Here is a 20,518-nt window from a genome sequence, read left to right as displayed (position 1 = left end):
CAAAGTTGGGTGATAATTCTCTTTGGGTTCGTCATTCCTTTCCAATCTCACTACTCTTTGAAAAATCACAGCTTTTGGTGATTTCAATGCATTTTGCTGAGAAAAGGTTATTTTTTACAACCGTGGCAGATTTTTTTAGTCAGTATTTATTACAGCAGCTTTAAGTTGCACTCTCATGTCCAGTTTACTTTGAGCTGCTGGAAAACCCCTCTAAATCCTCTTGGGGTGGAAAAAAAAAAAACTGAAATATATCTGGAAAGCAATGAAGAAAAAGAAAAACCCTTAAATACCATCATGTCTGGTGAGTCAAGTGGACTAAACTAAATTCCACAGCTGACACAAATCCCTCGCCCTTGGCACCAGTTTTTTGTTTCGGAGAGTCTCTTCTGTCTGGCACTGATACCAACACAGGCTCACGGATCCCCCGCAGAGACCGGCGCTGGATAAAATAGGTTGATAGCCTACTTGTCTTGTGTAATTTCAGCCCTGTCCTGCCTTGAAGGGGGAGGTTTCTGAGGGGATCGACTCGTCCCACAGAAGAAGATGAAATTCTTTTGTAAGCGGAAACCTAGAATAAGACTTTTTTGGAAGAGTAAATGTTCCTGTCTACTCCTCGGTGGATTGGAGAGGGTGGAGGAGGAGAGGAGGTGGTGGTGGTGGTGGGGAGGGGGGGGGGTTTGAGGACATGGTGTCATGCTGGGATGGGGTGGAGTGTTGTGATTTCCTGTTTTTGCAAGATTGGGGAAGCAGATATTGTTCGTTACGCTCTGCAGCTCAGGAATGAGTTTGTTTATGAAAAGATGAATTCTTCGACTCCGTGGCAAATCCAAAAAAAAAAAAAAAAAATGGGCAGAACATTTTTTTATGAAGAGGATTGTTGTGGTTTGGAGATGTTCATAAGCGATCCAGTGGATGTCTATAAAGGCCAGAAATACTTCACAGTCTGAACCTTGTTAAGCTGTACAGGTTTCTGTGTGGGACGATGCTTTTGGGACACAGGGTCCTCTTCGGTAACAGACTCTCTGCTCTGCTAGAGTACGTAGGCTTCAAGATGTAGGCTGCTGCTTCTGTCTGTGCTGCAGTTTCTGTATTTAGGCCTCATTTCATTTTTTTTTTAAAACCTACTGTATGTTCACATTTGTTTTTGTCAGCGTTGTTCATGCGTCACATGACCCACAACAAGCCCCCAGGTGCACATACTACTTAAATAGGCCTGAAGCTCTTTTGCATCGTCTTCTAAAAACACGAGAATAGCTCCAAATGCAAACAAGTCACACATTTGCAGTTTTTATTTTTGTTTTGTGTTCTTCTTCTTCTTCTTCTTCTTCTTCTTTTTAGAAAATAAAAAAGTAGTTGCAGCTAAGAACAGAAATGGTTGAGTGATCCTTTGAGAACACTGCCCTTAATTGCAATCCCTGGATGGTTGACTGCATGATGACAGTAGTAGTAGCTGGAGCTTTGCAAAGAAAGAAAAAAAAAGCCTCACATAGCTCCCTGCCTGGTGCTGTGTTAGGAATGTGAACCCCACCTTGGCTACAGGGAGTTGCCTGTCGTGTCAGGAGGAGGTCTGATACTATTGTTGGAGCGATGTGAAACTCGAGTCCACACCTAACAGGTATTTGACGTAGAAGCACTCCTAAACAAACCTAGACAGAAACATTTAAATGAGGGATATCTGGTTTAGAATATATAGAATCTAGCTATATTGATATTATGACGGCTATATGGACCCATGCGTTGCTATTGTGCTCTATATCTTTTGTACATATGTGTATTTACATTATTTACAACTATTTGTACATTTTCCAAATATTTCTATTTTTGTTTATCACATAAGGTTTATAAAACAGTACTATCATTTTTTTTATTTATTCATTTATATATATACAGTACTGTGCAAACCATTATACACTTATTAGATTAGTTGTTTTAGCAATGCTATAATGACCATATATAATGATTTCTCAGTCTATTACAACCAGAAAATACAGGAAATGTGTATTAATGCAGTATTAAAAACAGCTTCTATAGGCTAAAGTGTAAGTGCAAGTATTTAGTGTGACCTCCCCTTACACCTGAGTAATAGCAGGAACCCGACTCTCTTAAACCCTAATTAATAATTAATGTTAAATTTTGTGTACATATTTCCTATTTTTTCTGTTTGTATCTTAATAAAGAGACCAAAGAAAAAAAAATGGATAGTGCACAGTACTGTATGTTTATATGTATATGCATCTATATGTGCAGTGTTGAGTGGTATTGGCACATCATGTGACAGTCAGGTGACCCGGGCCTTTTGTGAATTTTAGATGGCGACTATCTGGTTGATTTTTAGTCTGAAGAAGAGCCTTGACCTCAAAACGTCACTGGTCGTATCCTATTAAATCTGCCTGTATTGGGTTAGGCTGCAGTGTGCTGACTTTTTTTTTTGTCTTTTACACATTTGTTATGTTGTCCAGCACCTACTTTGTCTGTCTCTGCATGTGCGTGTCTACCCCAAACACCCCAATGCAAATACTTTACTGGATTACAATAATCCAGCCTTTGTCAAGTTTTACACCTGACTTTTGATGCAAGCACAAAACATGTCATACCACATATTAAATGCCTCTGTCACTCTCTCCAGTGCCAGATTTTGCGTGTCTATGACAACAATAGCAGACATATTTCATGCCTGTTTGTGTGGCACATTTTCCACTGATGTAATGTTTGTTGCTTCTCTATAGAGCTATAAAAAGCATCAGCATTCCTGTCTCTGTCCTCTGGGCTCCACCTGCTACTCGCTCTGTGATTATCAGAGTCGTTCTGAGCGAGTTCGTTAGCTAATTGTTTTCACTGGCATTCTTCTTGGGTGTTCCCGTGTTTTTCAGGGCCGAGGTTGAGGTCGGTGGCAGGATGCCTCTTTTCCTCTGTAATCAAAGAGGTAGGAGCAAGAATTGAATCAAAGGTGCGAGGTATACCGGGGTTTGTTTGTGGGTGAAATAAGTTCACACAGAACTCAATTGTGTGTTTGAATCCCAAGTTTACAGCTTTAAATACAATACTGTTGTCCCACATTTAATGCTTTCTCATGAAAAGCCAGTGTAGGTCTCTGAATACACAATCTTATCAATGCTCATTATAAAAATACACTAAAATAGGTCTTGTTTGTAGATGATGATGATGATGATGATAAGGCATTTATTTACAGGTGCCTTTCAAAGCACTCAATGACACCTTACAAGACACATAAAACAACAACAGTACAATTGTCAAACATAATAAATCAGCAAACATTGACGTGTAAGTTAATATAATTTTACAAAGATAAATGAATAAATAAATATGATGTGTAAACAGTCAGTGTGAGACAGAGTAAGCTAATCGGAATAAGTACATTTTCAGGTTTTAAAGGATTTAAAGGTGGAGACAGAGTCAGAAGTCAATTCAGTAGTCCTGGGTATCGATACCAAGTAGTATCAAAACGTCTCCAGTCAAACGATACCTGCAATCAATCCTTTTTGCACCCAGAGCTATAAAACATGACATTTTATACAGACTACTAACAGCCAATCAACACAAGCGTTCTTCGATTTAATGCAACATGTGATTGGTCCACTGCCACAGCAGCTACAAACCGGTCTGTGGTGGTGAAGTGGTGTTGAATTTGAAGGCTGAGTTAGCGTGCTTAGCAGTTCAGCAGCCAAGATGTAACTGAAAGGCTCAAAAAGTGTGTCTACACTACAGGCCTGTTAGACTGGATAAAAGCAAGTGCACTAAATGTGTAATGGATATCAAATCAAGTACTCAGTTGGTATCTGTATCACTTTAGGTAGTTGGATTTGCCACAGGTTTGTTGGTTCTGCAGATATTTTGTCTCCAAGTGGGAAACCTTCATGGATGTATAGAGAGAGCTGGATACAGTGTCGGAGGCGGGGTTCTGCTCATTCCTGTGAAAGTTGCTCAGTGATGCATGAAGCCAAAAAAGCCACTTCCAGCTGTAAAGAAACAGCAGGATAAAAACATACTATGCATGCTTTGCCGGCTGCATACTTAAATGGAGATAAAACAATTAAGTCGTGTCACTCTTCTAGTATTTCAAAATATGATTGGATTGAGTTGTTTAGTGGGGGTTTTGATGCCCGCTAATCTCTTTCACACTGTAAGTCTATGGGGAAAAAAAGTCAGTTTGCAGCTACACGGTTTAGCCACTATATCAAATTAGCTTCAAAGCCCAGAGCTATTCCTGTTCTCTTAACACATCCATGATTCCTACTAGATTCCTGATATTTCACCCTCTGAATTACAACTGAAAGGCCAACATGATTGTTTAGTCCCACTCAGCTGCTTTATGATGTGAAAGTGGGATAAGTTCATGCAACATTTAATAGCTGGTGAAGAAAGGAGGGAGAAAGGGAGGGAGGAAGGGAGGGAGGGTCATTTTTGCCTTATGAAGCTACAAACCAAGAATGTAGAAGTGCAATTATTTAGGTTTCTTTTGGAGAGTTTTAGTTTCCCATAATTATCCAAATATGCCTGTTACCCTGGATACGGTATCACTTTAAGAGTACTTGGATGGTAAAGGTATCCTAAGCTTTTAAATAATACCCAGTCCTACAAACATTAGAATTTCTAAGTGCAATTATTTGGGTTTCCTTTTTAGAGTTTTAGTTTCCCATCATCGTCCAAATATTGTTCTCAGAGGTCTCACACACTGTGCAGAATAAAGGGATAACTTTTAATATTTTAGTATGATAAACAGAAAAGGGTAACGTTTATGCACAATATAAATTCATGCATCATTCAAAATTACATTGTGAGCTGCAGAGAAATCAGCAGACAAGTTTAACTGGTCAATTAAATTAACATTCCAGCTGCAGCCAGTTTGAGCTGTGTGTTTTTTTTATAGCTTGTGATCTGTGTTCATTTCCAACTTGAGCTTCTGCACAGTCATACTGTAGGTTTACTGAAAAAGGGAAACACTCCTGTGGGGGGAAATCATAAAAAAAAAAAGCTTTCTGGTTTCTAAGATAACAGTGCAGCTGATGTGGGAGATTCGTTTCACATATCCGACGTACATCAGAGGGTTTGCTACCGTTTTTGTTCTCTTTCATGTCGGTGCTTTCATGTCTGTCTCTCTTTTTTTTTTTTTTGTAAATGTCTAAATCTCTGTTCTCAATTTTTTTCTTCTTTTCGTTCCACAGTATGACATTTAGTTTTTTTTCTTGTTGATTCAGCAGTGCATGATCTCGTAGTTGCTTATTAAGCTGCATTCAGGCCGCTTCACCTCTAGCCTTCAACCTCTCTGACATCCTGTTTATTTGTGCATTTGTGCAATCAGACTGATTTCAGTACAGTTGGAGATCTCTTATCAAATAACAGTCATAATGTAACTGCACATATCTAATATTCAATTTGACAGTTTAAATGCTTATCTTCAACAATGTTAAACGTGTGAATTTTAACATTATGCACGGCTTATTCCGAATTTTGTGTTTTTATCCATTTAATAGTTTTTCTTAGAATGACATCATATTTCCTTGGTAACGCTACTTCATATGAATAATGATACTCTTATGAGAATTGTGATATTCATGCAGGTATGTGTTACCCATAATACGTCTAGCTAAACAATAGAGAGAGAGGCAGTGTGGTCGAGGTGTGAGGTAAAAATGGCTTCACGGCACAGGAAGTCAGAAAATAAAAAGTCGATCTCAGTTTCAGGTCCTCCCTGCGCTGATAACTTTGCGTTGGCAGCACCAAGTATCACAAACACGTGTTTAAAGGGGGGATTTTTTTCAGTTGTACCATTTTTAAAAAAACAAAAAAAAAACACACAGTCACAGCAGACCAGATGAGACTTTCCCATGAGTCATTTTGAGGTCAACGTGTTGGAGCTGTTCCACCCACTGGTTCGTAGCGTTTCGAAGAACTGCTCCTGCCAGTACAGTAAAGGAATTTACAGTTGGGCCGATTATTGTTTTTCAGTTTGAATCCGTTGTTATTATTTAGGACGTTCACTGTGAAATCATAAATGATCATTGTCCTACTTCATTGTTCTTGCTTAGCGGGTCTGACGTCAAAAACAAGAGGCCTCCCCAAGGTATTGTGGGATATCTGGCCATACACACAGCTTGGTGGTATTAGTAGTAGGACACAGACACACGTGCACACACACACACACACACACACACACACACACACACACACACAACTTGGTGGTATTAGTAGGACACAGACACCCCCTAATGCACACAGTAACGCACTAACTCATGCACACACATGCACACAGTAACACACACACACATGCACACAGTAACACACAAAGTAATGCATGCACACACACACACACACACACACACACACACACACACACACACACACACACACACAGCAGTAACATACAGACACCCCCTAATGCAAACAGTGACACACACACATACACACACACATACACATATACACACACACACATACACACACACACATACACACACACACACACACACACACACACTCACACACTTACTCTGTGTGAGGTCAGATTTGGACTCATTCATAGTAATAATACATTAATTTAAAAGAGGCTCAGCATTTCACAAACCAAACAATCAATCAATTAAGAAAATAATGGGCAGATTAATCAATCATGAAAATAATCATTAGTTAAAGCCCTAAAGACGTCCCACCTGTTGTCCTAAGAGTCAAACATGTTTTAAAATGATCCAAACGGGTGTTCATGTGTTTAACAGCAGACCAAACAATGAGGATTGAGTAGTGATGAATCATTTATGCTATAAAATGATCACAAAGCCTAAGGTGGTGGATTAAAGCTGCTTGTTTTATCCAACCAACAATACAGAACCCATAAATATTAAATTTACTCTGATTGAAAATACAGTTCAATTTTTGTAAACTACTTGAAAAATGACCAGAGTTGTTGCAGATTAATTTATTTTCATATTGATTGATTAACTATGGCTCTCTGTTCCAGGTGGTACAGACTCAACTCCAAGACGGGGAAGAAGGAGAAGGAGCGAGGAGACATTCAAGTCACCGTCCAGTTCACCAGAAACAACCTGACAGCGAGCATGTACGACCTGGTCATGAAGGACAAGACGGGATCCACGTTCCGCAAGCTGAAAGAGCGCATAAAGGGGAAGAGGAGAGCCAGCGAAGAGGACTCCTCGTCGGCCATCCTACCGAGCGGCTACGGGTCCGTGTACCGCATGCGCCAGCGGTTGCCCAGCGACGGAGGAGGGGAGGAGGATTACGAGGACGATGAGGGGGGCGAGGCCCGTCGGAGCAAGATGAGGAACTTTTTCCTGAGAGGGAAGCTGAGGAAGTCGTCGGACACTCGCTCCAGCACATCACTAGGTTCAGAGAGCAGCGAGTCGTCTCGGGGAGGGAGTCTCAGCCCCACAGCTGGAATCAGCGTGGTGGTCTCGGACCTCTCCAACTCGCCCAGTAACAGCAGTAACCTGACAGCAGATAACAGTCCAGGTGAGAATAGACGGGTCATGTTATCACTTATTAAAGAAGATAATAATAATGATAATGCATTTTATTTAAAGGCGCCTTTCAAAGCACTCAAGGCCACCTTACAAGGCACATATAACACAACAACAGTACATCAAACAATATAAATCAGGTGACATTTAGTGCAAAGATAAAGAATAAATATGAATGTGACTACAAAGTGCATTACACCAATAAATAAACAAGAATGAAGATTGCATAGTTAGTGAGAGACAGAGTGGCGGGATTTAAAGGTGGAGACAGAGTCGGAAGTGCGAATGTCTGGTGGAAGAGAGCTCTAAAGGTGGGGGGTCAGATCGGCTGAAAGCTCTTGACCCCATGGTGGTGGTTTTAAGTTGGCAGATGGGGCGAAGAGCTGGTTGGCAGAGGAGGATCGGAGAGTTGGAGAAGGCGTGTAGATGTGAATAAGTTCAGAGAGATATGATGGTGCCAGGTTGTGAAGGATCTTGAACGTGAGGAGTAGAATCTGAAAGTCAATGCGGGATTTGATCGGGAGCCAGTGAAGTTGCTGCAGAGCAGGAGTGATGTGTTCAATAGAGGGAGTTCTGGTTATGATACGAGCGGCTGCGTTCTCTACTAGTTGGAGTTTGTGGAGAGATTTCCACGGAAGACCAAACAAGAGAGAGTTACAGTAGTCCAGACGGGATGTGATCAGGGATGTGAAGATGTGAAGTCCTCTCTGTTTTTTTTTTTGAATACTCAGACCTCACATTTAGTCCACTGGTAGGATTTCTATTCAGTCATCAATTCATCCTCTTGTTCAGAGAGTATGAGCAGCTTCAGGTTCCCAAACAACACAACTACTACCCTACTACACATCTACCCTACTACCTCTTTATATTTCTGTTGCAGTGTCAGATCATTATCAAGCCTCAAACACACATTAATTAATGTAAAATGTGTAAAAAATATTTCTGAAAAAAAAACTTCCTTAAAACTATTTCACACCCGTCTGCAGCTCACTCAGACTACATGAGAACTGCAGAAGTAGTTAAATGTTAGTAACTCAAAAAGGAACATACATACAGCTACTAAAAGGATGGATGTCTGTAAAACTGAAACCTATCTGGTGTGTGCTGCAGGAGTGAAGAGTATAAAACTGGAATGTACTTCAAATCCTCCTCCATATTCCTTTTAACCTTCACATACTGTTCATATTCACACTCTTCACAGTATCCCCTTTATAATTAGTCTCTACCAAACTCCTGCACAACAGATCATTCATGTCATCGGTCACAGATAATAAGCAAGATTAATCCTTAATGAAGCTTTCGGGGAGCTTAGAGAGTTTATTATTCAGTTTTTACACAGAGAAAAAACATAAATGATATTAAATGTGAAGAATGCAACACTATTTTGGAAGAAGTTTTGAATAGTTATGGGTCAAAAACTCTAAAAAATAATATTTATCAGCTGTACTCAAATGTTTTAAAAAGAAGCCATGTTTTAAAGAGTGTATTTACTGCTTTCAAAATGGGTCAAATTTGACCCAGAGCAGTATGTGAGGGTTAATTATCTCTGCCTGTGTGAAACTTAATGAGGTGTGTGTTTTCAACCCACTGTGTTTGTTTGTTTCTTTGAAGATAACCCAAAAAAGCTTAGGAATGCATTTGCACAGCAGTTTGTGCAACAGTTGAACACTTTACAAGAAAAAAAAAGTTATTTCACACCTAAAGGCTTAAAATAGGAGGCGGATGCATGGTGACGAGGGCGCATGAACACTTCACTTTTCTACTGGCCGACAGAAACTCTCCATTATTGAGCTAGACAAAAATAAAATAAGGGACATTTAGCATTCATTAGAAAGGGGAACATCATCACCCTGCAAATGTTTTCAAAACTTAATACTGGGGTTGAAGGAAAGCCCTAACACCACAATGGGCTTAGTGATAAGTCAAAAGTAAATATTGTGTTTATATTGATACAGAAAATATACTGTAATACTAATCACAATATTAATTTTGTCCATATTGTCACCAGTGTTTCCATAATGAGCTGAAATCTTAAATTTGAACAGAAAGTCATGTAATATGTGTAACTCCTGATATGAGAAAGGTGATAATGGGCTATAATTAATTAACTTCAAGTGAAAGTCCAACATGTGGAGCTGCTCTATTTTGACAGGTGCACATAGAAAGCAAAGGCTAGGGCAACTAAGGCTGAGCAATAAATCAATATTATATTGATATTGTGATATTTTATAGATATCGTCTTAGATTTTGAATATCGTAACATGGTGATATGGAATAAGTGTTGTTGTTTTTCTGCTTTTAAAGGCTGCAGTACAGTAAAAATGTATTTTTTTTTAGCTTAACAGACTGTTATCTATGCCTGCCTTTATCCACTTAGTCATTATATCCACATTACTGATGATTATTTATCAAAAAGTCTCATTGTGCCACTATTTTCTGAAAGCACTGATAGTCGTTCCTATAATATTATCAAAACATCGATATCGAGGTATTCAGTAAAAATATTGTGATATTTGATTCTGCCCATATCGCCCTAAGAGAGAGCAACATTTCCCATTATCCTAGAAAACACTCAGCATTCACACAGAGAGGTAAATGAATCATTCTTACTCCCACATCTACAGGCGATACTGAGCAGTCCTGCTGTGAAAAACTGTGATAGTTAAAACCATTACAAGCTTTTATCTCCCAATTAACTTGCATCCAGTTCTCCTCGCTCTCCATCTTTTTTGTCTCTCTACTCCCTTCTTTGAATTAATCTTTAATGAATCTTTTAATTTCCTGGGCTTTTTGCAGAGCACACAGCTAACACATCACCCAGGTCGTCTTCTCTCAGATGTGAGTTCGGTGATGAGACCGGTGAGATCACCATCGCAGTGCCTCAGCCCACTGTGTGCGTTAACGGAAGCCATGCTTACAAAGTCCAACACCTGGACCCAGGCTCAGGAAAACCTGCAGATTCTTTAGGCGTGGGACTGTTGCAGAAGTCGTTGCCTCTCTCCATGTCTCTACAGAACCTCAGCCCGCGAGCCGCCACAGACCTCCCCAAAGGCACGGTCGGAGACGGGCGCCGCTGGTCTTTTGACAAACCCGGCGAGGAGGAGAAAGCTGCCATAGCGGCGGCCCTGGAGCAAAGTGGCCCCATGGTGGGTGACGAAGAGGAGTGCTTGGAACAGACTGCTCCGCCCTCCTCCTCTTCCTCCACGGCAGAGTCGGAGAGTCAGGGGAAAAAGCAGAGGAGGAACTTGTTCTCCCACGGGAAGAGCGAGTCTGCGGGGAAAAGGACGAGTCAGTCCAAGGATGAGTCTGAACAGGCCCTCGCTGCCACTGAGGAGAAACACAGGGGATGGTTCGGATCAAAGGACTCACACAGCAAACCTAGGTAAGATACACACTGTGATCACAGAGATGACTAATCTCTCTGACACTCAGTGACAGATTCATTTGTTATCACATCAAACAGAAGATAAATTATCATTGCAGCATGAATATGAATTGAATCAAGAAGGTCAACAGCAGCCGACATGCTCGTGAGTTTGTGCCGGCTGTTTTAGTTTTCTCCCCATCATCTGTCATAGGTTGAGGTTTCTAATTGCATTAGACCCGTATACTTTGGTTTATTTGGCATAAATAGGGGCGTGAAAGAATGTTTCTGATGTGTGTTATTTTATATTTGAGCAGCAAGAGTTGGAGCAGAAGACAGAGGTGTGTTACAGAGTAGCTGCAGAGGTGTTTTATCACTTTTAATATAAAATTCCTTATTGGTTAAAATGTGCTCTAAAACTTTCATGCTCATCATTTAATAGTAAAAGTAACATGGCTGAATTTGAATGAGCCATGCAAATAAAAAAAAATTAAACAGTCTCAACAACCATTTAACACACTTAACTTTAACCTTTACATACCTAACCCTCCCCTCATAATGATCTCATAATTTCAGACTTGAGCATCTCATAACGAAGCTTTCAGAGAGCAGAGAGAGTGAATTCTTTAATTTTTTTACGCTCTTGTTGATGGAGAAAAACACATTTACAATCACAAGCTTTCAATGAATTATATTAAATTTGTGTTTTTTGATCTTTTTTTGATTAAATGTGAGTCAACCACTCAAGAAAAATGTGTATCAGCTACAAAAGGTTAAATATTTCCATTTTTGTATAATCTGGGTCATCAAATTCATGACTAAAAGAAAAGTTTATGAGGTGTTTTTTCCCCTCTCTCAACTGTAAAAACAGGTCAAATTAGACCCTGAACAGTATGTAAGGGTTAAACACATAGTATGTATATTGCATTGGTTTCTTTATATTGCTGCAACTCACTCTTATTTGGTCCATCCTTGTAGATTAATTATAGGAACAGCCATTATCAAAGCTAACCCTCATTCATCTTAACTCATTTCCACTTACTAGCTTTCTTCCAGAGCATTCAACCGTATCTCACAGTATTCCTCAGTGGATGGAGATAGCTTATCATGGGCTCAGGATAACAGGTGGTTGTATGCAGGAGGAGATCATAACTGAAGAAGAAAGGATTGCGCCTGAGGGATACTGTGAGATGCAACTGAAAGCTATAAAAAAACTTAGTAAGTGGACCTTAAGTCATGATTAGTTTGACAGGCTACTAAGAACTGAAGTGAAAGTCCAGAGTATCTGTTCTTAACTTGAAAAAATCTGACTAAAAAAGAAATCTGAGCATTATAATTAAGAAAAACATTCAACATTACATATCAACAGTTACCAGAGTAGTTGTAAGTAGCTACTCTTCACTTCCTGTGTGCCAGCATGGCTACTAGAAGTTGTTTCCAGCTCTCTACACATCCGTCCTGGTCTCTGTCTCTGGTTACAGCAGGTATCTGCATTGCAGATGGGGGTGGGGGAGCTGCTCCTGTGAAATTAGCTCTATCAAGCTGGAGCCTTGTGCACGCTGTAATATGGTTCAGTAATAATGTTGTTTTCATTGGAAAGATGATGATGATGTGAGCTGGAACAATCCATGGTCTCTTACAGGTTTTGTTTGTATGCATTTGTAGGGTGTATGTGTGTATGTGTGTGTGTGTGAGAGCAGATAAAGGAAGGAAGAAAATCCCATCTAATTTTATTTCCACTTCTAACACAAGCACAATCTTAAGTGGGTAATTTATTTGGGGAGGTGTCACATGCTGCACTGTACTGTACTTTCTCTTGTACCACTTGGGTGCATCGCTCCTTCCTGCACACTGTGTTGGAGTCTTATTTAAAATTCATCTTTAATTAAGGCTTACAAAAAAAAAAATTAAACGGTTGCTTTTAATTATTATTTTTTATCAACACTTGACCATGACCAAAAAACCAAGCAGAGCATCATAGTATTTTCATACACTGAGCAAAAGCAGAATATTGGGATTTCTAAGCACCTGCTGATGGAAGCGAGGTCAGCTATTCTGGACCATAGTACACTCAGTCCTTTTCTGCCAGCTCTGTAACTATACATTCTCACAGCCTACACACCCACATAATCTTAGATCCTTGGGGAAGAATGCCAAGTTGGCACCAGGAGCACTAAGTAATCACTACACCCAGCTGCATCAACTTTTCTTTGCAAAAATATTACATCACGGGCCAACGAATACACAGACGAGTAGAAGTAGAAATTCATGTCTTTGGATGTAAATTGGTGCCGGTTTTGGAAGATATAAAAAACACGCATGATTGATTCCAACTGTTAATATTGTTTCGAAAAAGCGTAGTGTTTGGCTAGCTGCTAAAGAATAAAGCCAATTTGTGTAGCGTTTTCAATTTAATTATAACATTTGCCCAATTACTAAGTTTTAGTCTGTAAAAAAACCTCCAAAACTATCCTGGTTAAAGTTCTCAGTCCGTTCATCTCAGCATCCTCAGGTTGGATCTGTGGGTGGCAGCAGGCTAGCAACATAGCTTCCTGCCAAAATCTAAAATATTGCAATGTTATACATAAAAGCTTTAAAGCGGCATTAATCAGTGCTTAATTTGGATACAATGCATTAAATGGCTACTCGTAATGTGAAAGGAGAAGCTGGTAGTATTATCGGCCACTCTTAGCGTCTTTTAGCTCATTTAGCTTTTAGCTCAGTTTCACCGCTCTCAGCTGTTACCATAAAATAAACAAAAGATCTGATAAACCTTTAAAGTACCAAGTTAGCCACTAGCTGGTTTAACATAGTGGAGATGTTTCCCTCTGGAATCGGTGGAGAACAAAAACCGAGCTTAAAGAAGAGGTGAATATTCAACTTAATTTCATCAGGTCTGCAGAAACATGACTGTAAATTAATGCTAATGTTGCTCTGCGTCTGCTAGATGTGTAAATTGGAAAGTATTTGCGTCATAGTTATTATAACAATGTTGATATTGTGTTAATAGCTTGTTACCCCCCAAGGGGCACAAACATATGCAGGTGTAGAGGTGATTTATGGCCAATGAAGCTACAGTAAACACAAGCTCTGTTTTGCTCTATTTTAAACAACAAAGCAGGGTTTCAAATAATAACGAGGGCTGCACTTTAAAAATAGAGGAAAATAAAAGATAAAAATAGATGAAACACAAGCCGGACTGTTTACTGTATAATTAAGGTGTGGTTTAAGAGAATATTTGGGACAGAAAAACCTTCTGCAAACCCACTAATCAAGAGGACTGTGTGCCCTTCCTTTCACAGCCTGGTGGTGTCACCTAAACTAGAGCCCAGCACTGACCCCCACCCTCCACCTCTCCCACCTAGTCACCACCCCCCGGGTCTCCCTGTAGATCCTTCCTCTCTGCATCACTCTAACCCCTTCTGTCACTCACAGACCACATCACCTCCCATGTCCCCCTGCAACCCTTTCTTCTCTCTCGTCCAGCACAACCCTTTCTATGAAGACATGCTAACTGCTAAGCCCCTAAAACCTTCGCTGCCTCCTCTGCCCTATCTCTCCAGCTCCCGGCCCCCCATAGCTGTACTCTTTCCGCAGGCGAATAAGCCTAACCTCACCCTGACCCACGACAGCACAACTACAAAGGACTCCGTCACTGGCTCTGGTACAAAGAGTGACGTGATGGTCAAAGTTGAGAAACGTCCCCTTCCTCCTACGCCCGTGGAAAAAGAGAAACATTTAAGCAAGAAGTTGTCCAACCCTTTTATGTCTGCTGGGGAGCTGGAACCGGATTCAGAGTGGGACGAATCCTTTGAAGCGTTTGCAGCTGGCAGGCTGCAGTCTCCCGAGGATCTGACCACAGATTGCAAAACACAGCAAAACACTCCCGGTGGCTGTCCACTGGAGCACTGCAATAATAAAGGAACCTCACCACCCATAGCAGATGCTGATCAAATCACAAATGTGAAAGACTTACTACATCAGCGACATTTAGGTATCACTTTAAGTAGCAGCACAGAATCCTCATTTGAAGCACATAAAGCTACTAGTGTGGTGACCGACACTAACACGCATCACTTTGACACATTTCTGCAATGTCTTGACACAATCCCAGAATATGGGAGCTTTGAGGATGACAATAAAATGTTTAACACTTCAGCTAACCCGCCAAAACTGGATGCTTGCTTTGAAAGTTTTGAAGCTAACAGCACTACTAACACAAACGCTTTAACCGACACTAATACGCATCAATCCCCGTTCCACGCCACGTCTCTAAAACTCAACAGCAGCTCTCCAGATCCTGGTTCTTCGGGTCTCGGCAGTTCAGCAGAAGACGATTTCCTCTCCTGCTTCTCTTCGTCAGAGAAGTTCTCAGCATCCTCTTCAGACGACGCCGAGGCACAGAACTTCTCCGGCTTTGAGGTATCACCCGAGTCAACCATGGTAAAAAATCTAAAGCAGTCAGAGTCGTCAGAAGATGACGTTGCTGACAGGTCTAAGGAGATGTCTTTAGTCGATGTAGAGGAGCAAACTGTTATTCAGCACTGGGGTGATGACAAAAAGATAGATTTGAACACTTCAGAAGGGTCTTTGGCACCGCAGTCACCAGGCCTTACACATCAGCAGCCTGTCATCACAGCAAAGGAGACAGAAAGTGAAAGTGGAGATACTTGGACACCAAACTTTTCCAGTGTCATGTATCCTGACCTGCTGCCAAAACTCTCTTCAGACTCAGACCTACTACCGAAGCCCGACGTCTCTTTACAGTCTGATAATGAAAATGAAGAGAAAGCCAAAGATGAAGCTGTAGTGGATTTTTCCGAAGAGCTAAATGGTCCCTCTGTAATTGCTAATAGCGACACAGATAAGAAGATTTCTTCCACTCCAGATGATGAACTCTGCTCCACTCATCCATCATTGTACATCATAACCTCCTCCCCCGATGTCAGCCAGCATTTGTCAGACGCACCCTTCGAGAGCACTAGTTTAGGAGGGCAGGCTGCCAACCAGCTCTCTCCTTTGCCATTCGGGCTTCTTGATGATTTCCTTGACACCAGTCACATCGAGAACAGTCCTGGCCGTGACATAAAAGCGTCCGATCAAAACGCCAGCAGCCTTCTACAAAGCTTGTACGTGAGCACCGACTCGCAGTATTACCAAAGCTGCCAGTCTGACCCATCCTCCAAATGCTCCAACGTCTCAGAGTCGGAGGAGACGCTACACTCTGCGTACTGGACTCTCTGCAGTGAATCGAGAGAGATTCAGACCCCTGCCGATGACACTTCAGGCCTAAAAGGTCCCTCTAATGGAGAAATGAACCGCACTGACCAGTTTGAAGAATCCCTCTGTGGGGCGGAGGACAAGACAACAACACTTGAGCCGAGTTTCACAATAGGGGATGATTTAAGTTTACAACTACTCCCTGCAGCACCAACAGACTCTTACATGAGCTGTAATCCAAAACCCCAGCCTGCTGTCTTAGATGACATGTTCTCGAAATCTCCGCAGGCGCAAAGTGCTACACTACACCGCTCCCAGTCTGAGGGCAAGCTGACGACTCCTTTTGATGAACTCCTGCTGCCCTCCTTTGGGAGCGATCCCTGCGCACTAAAGGATTTATCCTTAGCCCGGCTGCGCCCTGACCTCCTCTCTCTGACCTCCTTTGCTCCTTTTCTAACTCCTGATCGTAGTAGCTCTCCTTTAGCACTCTGCCCCCTTTCCTCCTTTGCCAATGCCTCGGCAGGGTCACCACCCAGCATGGTGAGAGCCGCCGTGCCAGCTCTCGCCAATGCAAAGCCAATGCCTCAGGAGACGCAGCCGCAGCAGCCGCAGCAGCAGCAGGCAGCCAATCAGCAGAACAGGTGAGGTTGCACATGCTCAGTGCGAAAATGGTGGAGGAAGCACTTTTTTTTCCCACTTGCAAAAAGCATTTTTCTATCTTGTCTTCTCGTCTCCTCGGTCTCCCTCCGCCAATCTTGCTTCCACCTGCTTTTCTTCTGTGCCGCCGACTCTCAAGAGGTTTCTCCTTTGTGGTGTGGCCTTGTCTTTTGATCACGCTGTTAATATACCAAACCACAACACACACACACACACACACACATATATATACACTCACACATATGTTGTTAACAGGACTCCACTGCAGGTGTCTTGTGTGTGTCCTGGCTCTGTGGTAACAGGAGGGGAAACCGAGCCTCAGGCCAATTAGCAGTTATTATTTTGCCCTGATTCCTACCACACACACACCCTCCCTGTAAGACACACATATGGGCTCACACACACACACACACACGCCATCCCCCGTCCCCACAGGGCCAGCTAGTGTTCTCACACAGACACACTTATTTGCCAAAATCTCAACCAGAAAACAGACTTTATTTAAGGCACAAAAAAAAGGTGTTGTTGTGCCACTGATAGCATTTCCTTTTCACCTCGGGGTAATAACACATTTAACACAATTCTACATGTTTGATTGCACAAAGGCATGCAATTAAGTCTTACAGTTTTGTGCTAATTTAATTTCAATTTTCACCAGTATTTCCTTTTTAATGGGGAGTCTTACAAACTGTCTAACATGATTTTCTGGGATTTTAAAAGGTTGATCTTTGGAGTCCAAGTCTGGTGTCATCCTCGAGGTCCAGAGGATGAGCTCTATTGTGCTCAAAAGATGAGAAAATCTATAACTGGGCTAAAAAAAGGCATACAGAATGTGATGAAGATTAAGGTTGCAAGTCATTACCGTTACAATGAAAGTGATTGGATCTGATATATTTCTTTGTGAATGTAGGTCATTGACACAGGAAGCTGTCTTTCCTGTGTTGCTCGTAGAGTTTTAGTCAGAAGATTCAGTTAAACAAAACAAAGCTGGTTTATTGTTGTTTGTATTTTTTAAGATAAATGGCAAGCAACAGCGTCTATTGAACCCATTGTTAAAAAAACCTCAATTAATCTGATGAAGGCAAATGTGTTGATACTTATTTTCCGTTCACTGTCTTCAAATCAAAATGTTCCAAAGGAAAGTAGAGATGTGATTTGTGTGACTCAGAGTAGAAACTCCCTTTAGTCTCTAAAGTACCAGATTTCTATTTTTAGCTTTTTACTTTGTGTCATGTTTATACACAGTGATGTTTCCTTGTGACCTCACCACAGGTTTGGGCCTCGGTGTGGACACGACTCAAGGTCACTTTGGAGAGTGATTTAAAACAACAACTACAAAAAAAAAGAAAACCGTGTCAGATACTTTAATTTAAAGCATTATTAAGCATTACAAGGGAAAGAATCCAGTTTTTCACGAAAAAATTAAAACACTCAAGAAATGTAGAAATGTAGTTTTTGGACTACTTATCCTTTTATTATCTACATGAATATAACTATATAACATATGAGGTTCTGAGGTTGAGACTAAATAGGTATGAAACATGCTTGTATTGCACATTCATGTTCATAAGAAAGTTAAATGTTGATCAGAACTAAAAGAAGTATATATAATATTTTACATATTCAAATTAACCTTAATTATCATCAATAGTCACAAGCATGTTTAGTCTTAAACTAGTTTTAAACTGCTCTAAGTGGCACACATTCAATCATCCTCTTCCTCAAGTGAGTCCTATAGTATAGGAGTACAGACTGAGATGCCCAAAATATACAATGCTGAAATGTATTTGGCTGTTTTGAGCTATGAGTATCTGAGAGACCTCCAGAATGGCAACCAGACCTGGTCCCTTACTGTACTTCCCCTCAAAGTCCCTGGTGAAAAACCTTAAAGCAACAGAGGTGTGGCCGTTGCCTGAAGCGGGATACCTGACCTTCTGTGTGTACCTGTTGTTGTTGTCGTCCCGTCCAGCCCCCACCCAGTGAAGCCCCTGACCACTGCCATGCTGGCTGAGGAGAAGCGGACTGAAGGCCGATCAGTGCTGGCCACCGGCCTCGAGAAGCTCAAGTCCACCATCCATCCGGGGAGGAGCAGCCATCTCAGCGAGCAGGAGACGGAGAGGAAGAAGGTAGATTCAAACAATAATAACCTCAAAATACTGTAATACTGCTTTTCAGAGGCAAATAAGAGTAACTACTGTATGTTTGTGTACTTTTAATGGTCAGAAACTTGTTTTAGATTTATGTGACATTTATTAATGGCAGGAAGAGTTTAAGTTCACTTGTCTCAGTTTCACTTTTGATTCAAATTGAATTATATTTATGCCAAATTTGATGAAATGTATATTTTAATTATCAGAGTGAGGTAAATATAATATCAGAAGTGGTGAATAAGACAAATAACAAGTAAATGAAAAGAGTGATTTACAGTTACAATAAATAGAAACAAAAATCTGTTTCAAATTCATGAAAATGTAATAATTCATGTATTCCCTTTTGTTAAATGACTCTATTCTCATAATTTCCAGTTTAATGATTATTTTGTGATATATACTCAGAGTTTGATAAATGACAAGCATCTGAAAAGCTTTCCTGAATCTCTGGCAGCAGCTGAAGAAAATAGTTAAAACCATTATTTGCCATAAAAGATAAATGAGATGCTGCTTTGTGTGTTTGTTGACTCCAGTGAGATTTAAAAGACATCAAACTCTTCCTATAATTTGTCATTGCTTTCATTCTCCTCCCCTCCCGTCCATCTCTTCCTCTCGCTCTCTTGTCTTCAGTCTCTGACAGAAGGAGCGGGCTCGTACTACCACCTCAACCACAGCGAACTGGTCGCCCTGCTGGTGCAGCGTGAGGCGGAGCTGGAGAGGCAGAAGGCGGAGTTCAAGCATCAGAAAGCTCTGCTGGCCAAGCGGGAGGTGGAGCTGAGGAAGCTGAAGCCGCAGGTCCGAGATCTGGAGGACTACATTGACACGCTGCTGGTTCGCATCATGGAGCAGAAACCCACTCTCCTGCAAGTGCGCTCCAAGTTGAAGTGACGAAAGATGAGGGGGGGGCGGGGGTAAGGGGTGAGGGAGGGGGGGAGGGTTTGCAGTTCAGCCTCACATCTTTTCACTCTAACCTCCACAACAGCTCTTTAGTCTTTTCACTGCTATGCTGTCCTTTTTGATACAAATATTTAGGCACTGAGAGAGATGTCGAGGCGATGTTTTCCAGCCGGCATGCTTTACTGTACTGAAACACGTCCTTGTCGAAGGGTTCGGGTCGGGTCGGTTCGGGCTGTTCTGAATGTAGCGGGTCCTCAGGTTGTTTTCAGGTCACACAGCCGGTTTGGTTTTAAGCTCACAGAGGGGAGTGAGCCCAGTGGGTTTAAAAACAAAAACTAAAAAAAAAAAACCCCAGATGCTTCCATTTTTTGGTATCCTGATTGTAGAAACAACAATTCCTCCTTTTCACCTCACCTGTCACTTTCTATCACCTTATCACAAGAGAGAGAAATTATAGGGATTCAGTCCATAACAGCATATATCCAGATTTAAACACTTCTCCAAAAAAAGTGTTGGAAAGAAGAGCTCACCATTTAAAGGCTACACTTAGCGGTTTGTGTTTTTCAGCCCATTTACTGCAAATTATGTGTGCTGTACATCAGTGTTGGCCATTATCCAAAGTATGCCTCCAGCTTTTTAGCCTGGTTTTCTCCCTTGAAAGCAGCCGTTGGTTTCAGTCGTTTCTGTGCAGCATGAAAATGAAATGGCAGACACTTGAAGTCTGCTCAGGACTGTTATCT

At 41.3% G+C, this 20,518-nt stretch overlaps 1 protein-coding gene across 1 annotated transcript in view; it reads left to right on the top strand.

Moving 5' to 3' along the window:
- The window catches only part of rab11fip5a (RAB11 family interacting protein 5a (class I)), a 34,293-nt gene extending 14,524 nt beyond the window's left edge, over positions 1-19,769 (top strand). Inside the window, exons 2-5 of the mRNA XM_053335110.1 lie at positions 6,974-7,482; positions 10,287-10,872; positions 18,701-18,857; positions 19,512-19,769. Coding sequence (XP_053191085.1) covers positions 6,974-7,482; positions 10,287-10,872; positions 18,701-18,857; positions 19,512-19,769 — 1,510 coding nt within the window. The remainder of the gene's footprint in view (positions 1-6,973; positions 7,483-10,286; positions 10,873-18,700; positions 18,858-19,511) is intronic.
- The last annotated feature ends 749 nt before the right edge of the window (positions 19,770-20,518 follow it).

Source organism: Scomber japonicus, chromosome 16, assembly GCF_027409825.1.
Source record: "Scomber japonicus isolate fScoJap1 chromosome 16, fScoJap1.pri, whole genome shotgun sequence".
NCBI lineage: Eukaryota > Metazoa > Chordata > Actinopteri > Scombriformes > Scombridae > Scomber > Scomber japonicus.
This window is presented reverse-complemented; position numbering and strand designations above follow the sequence as displayed.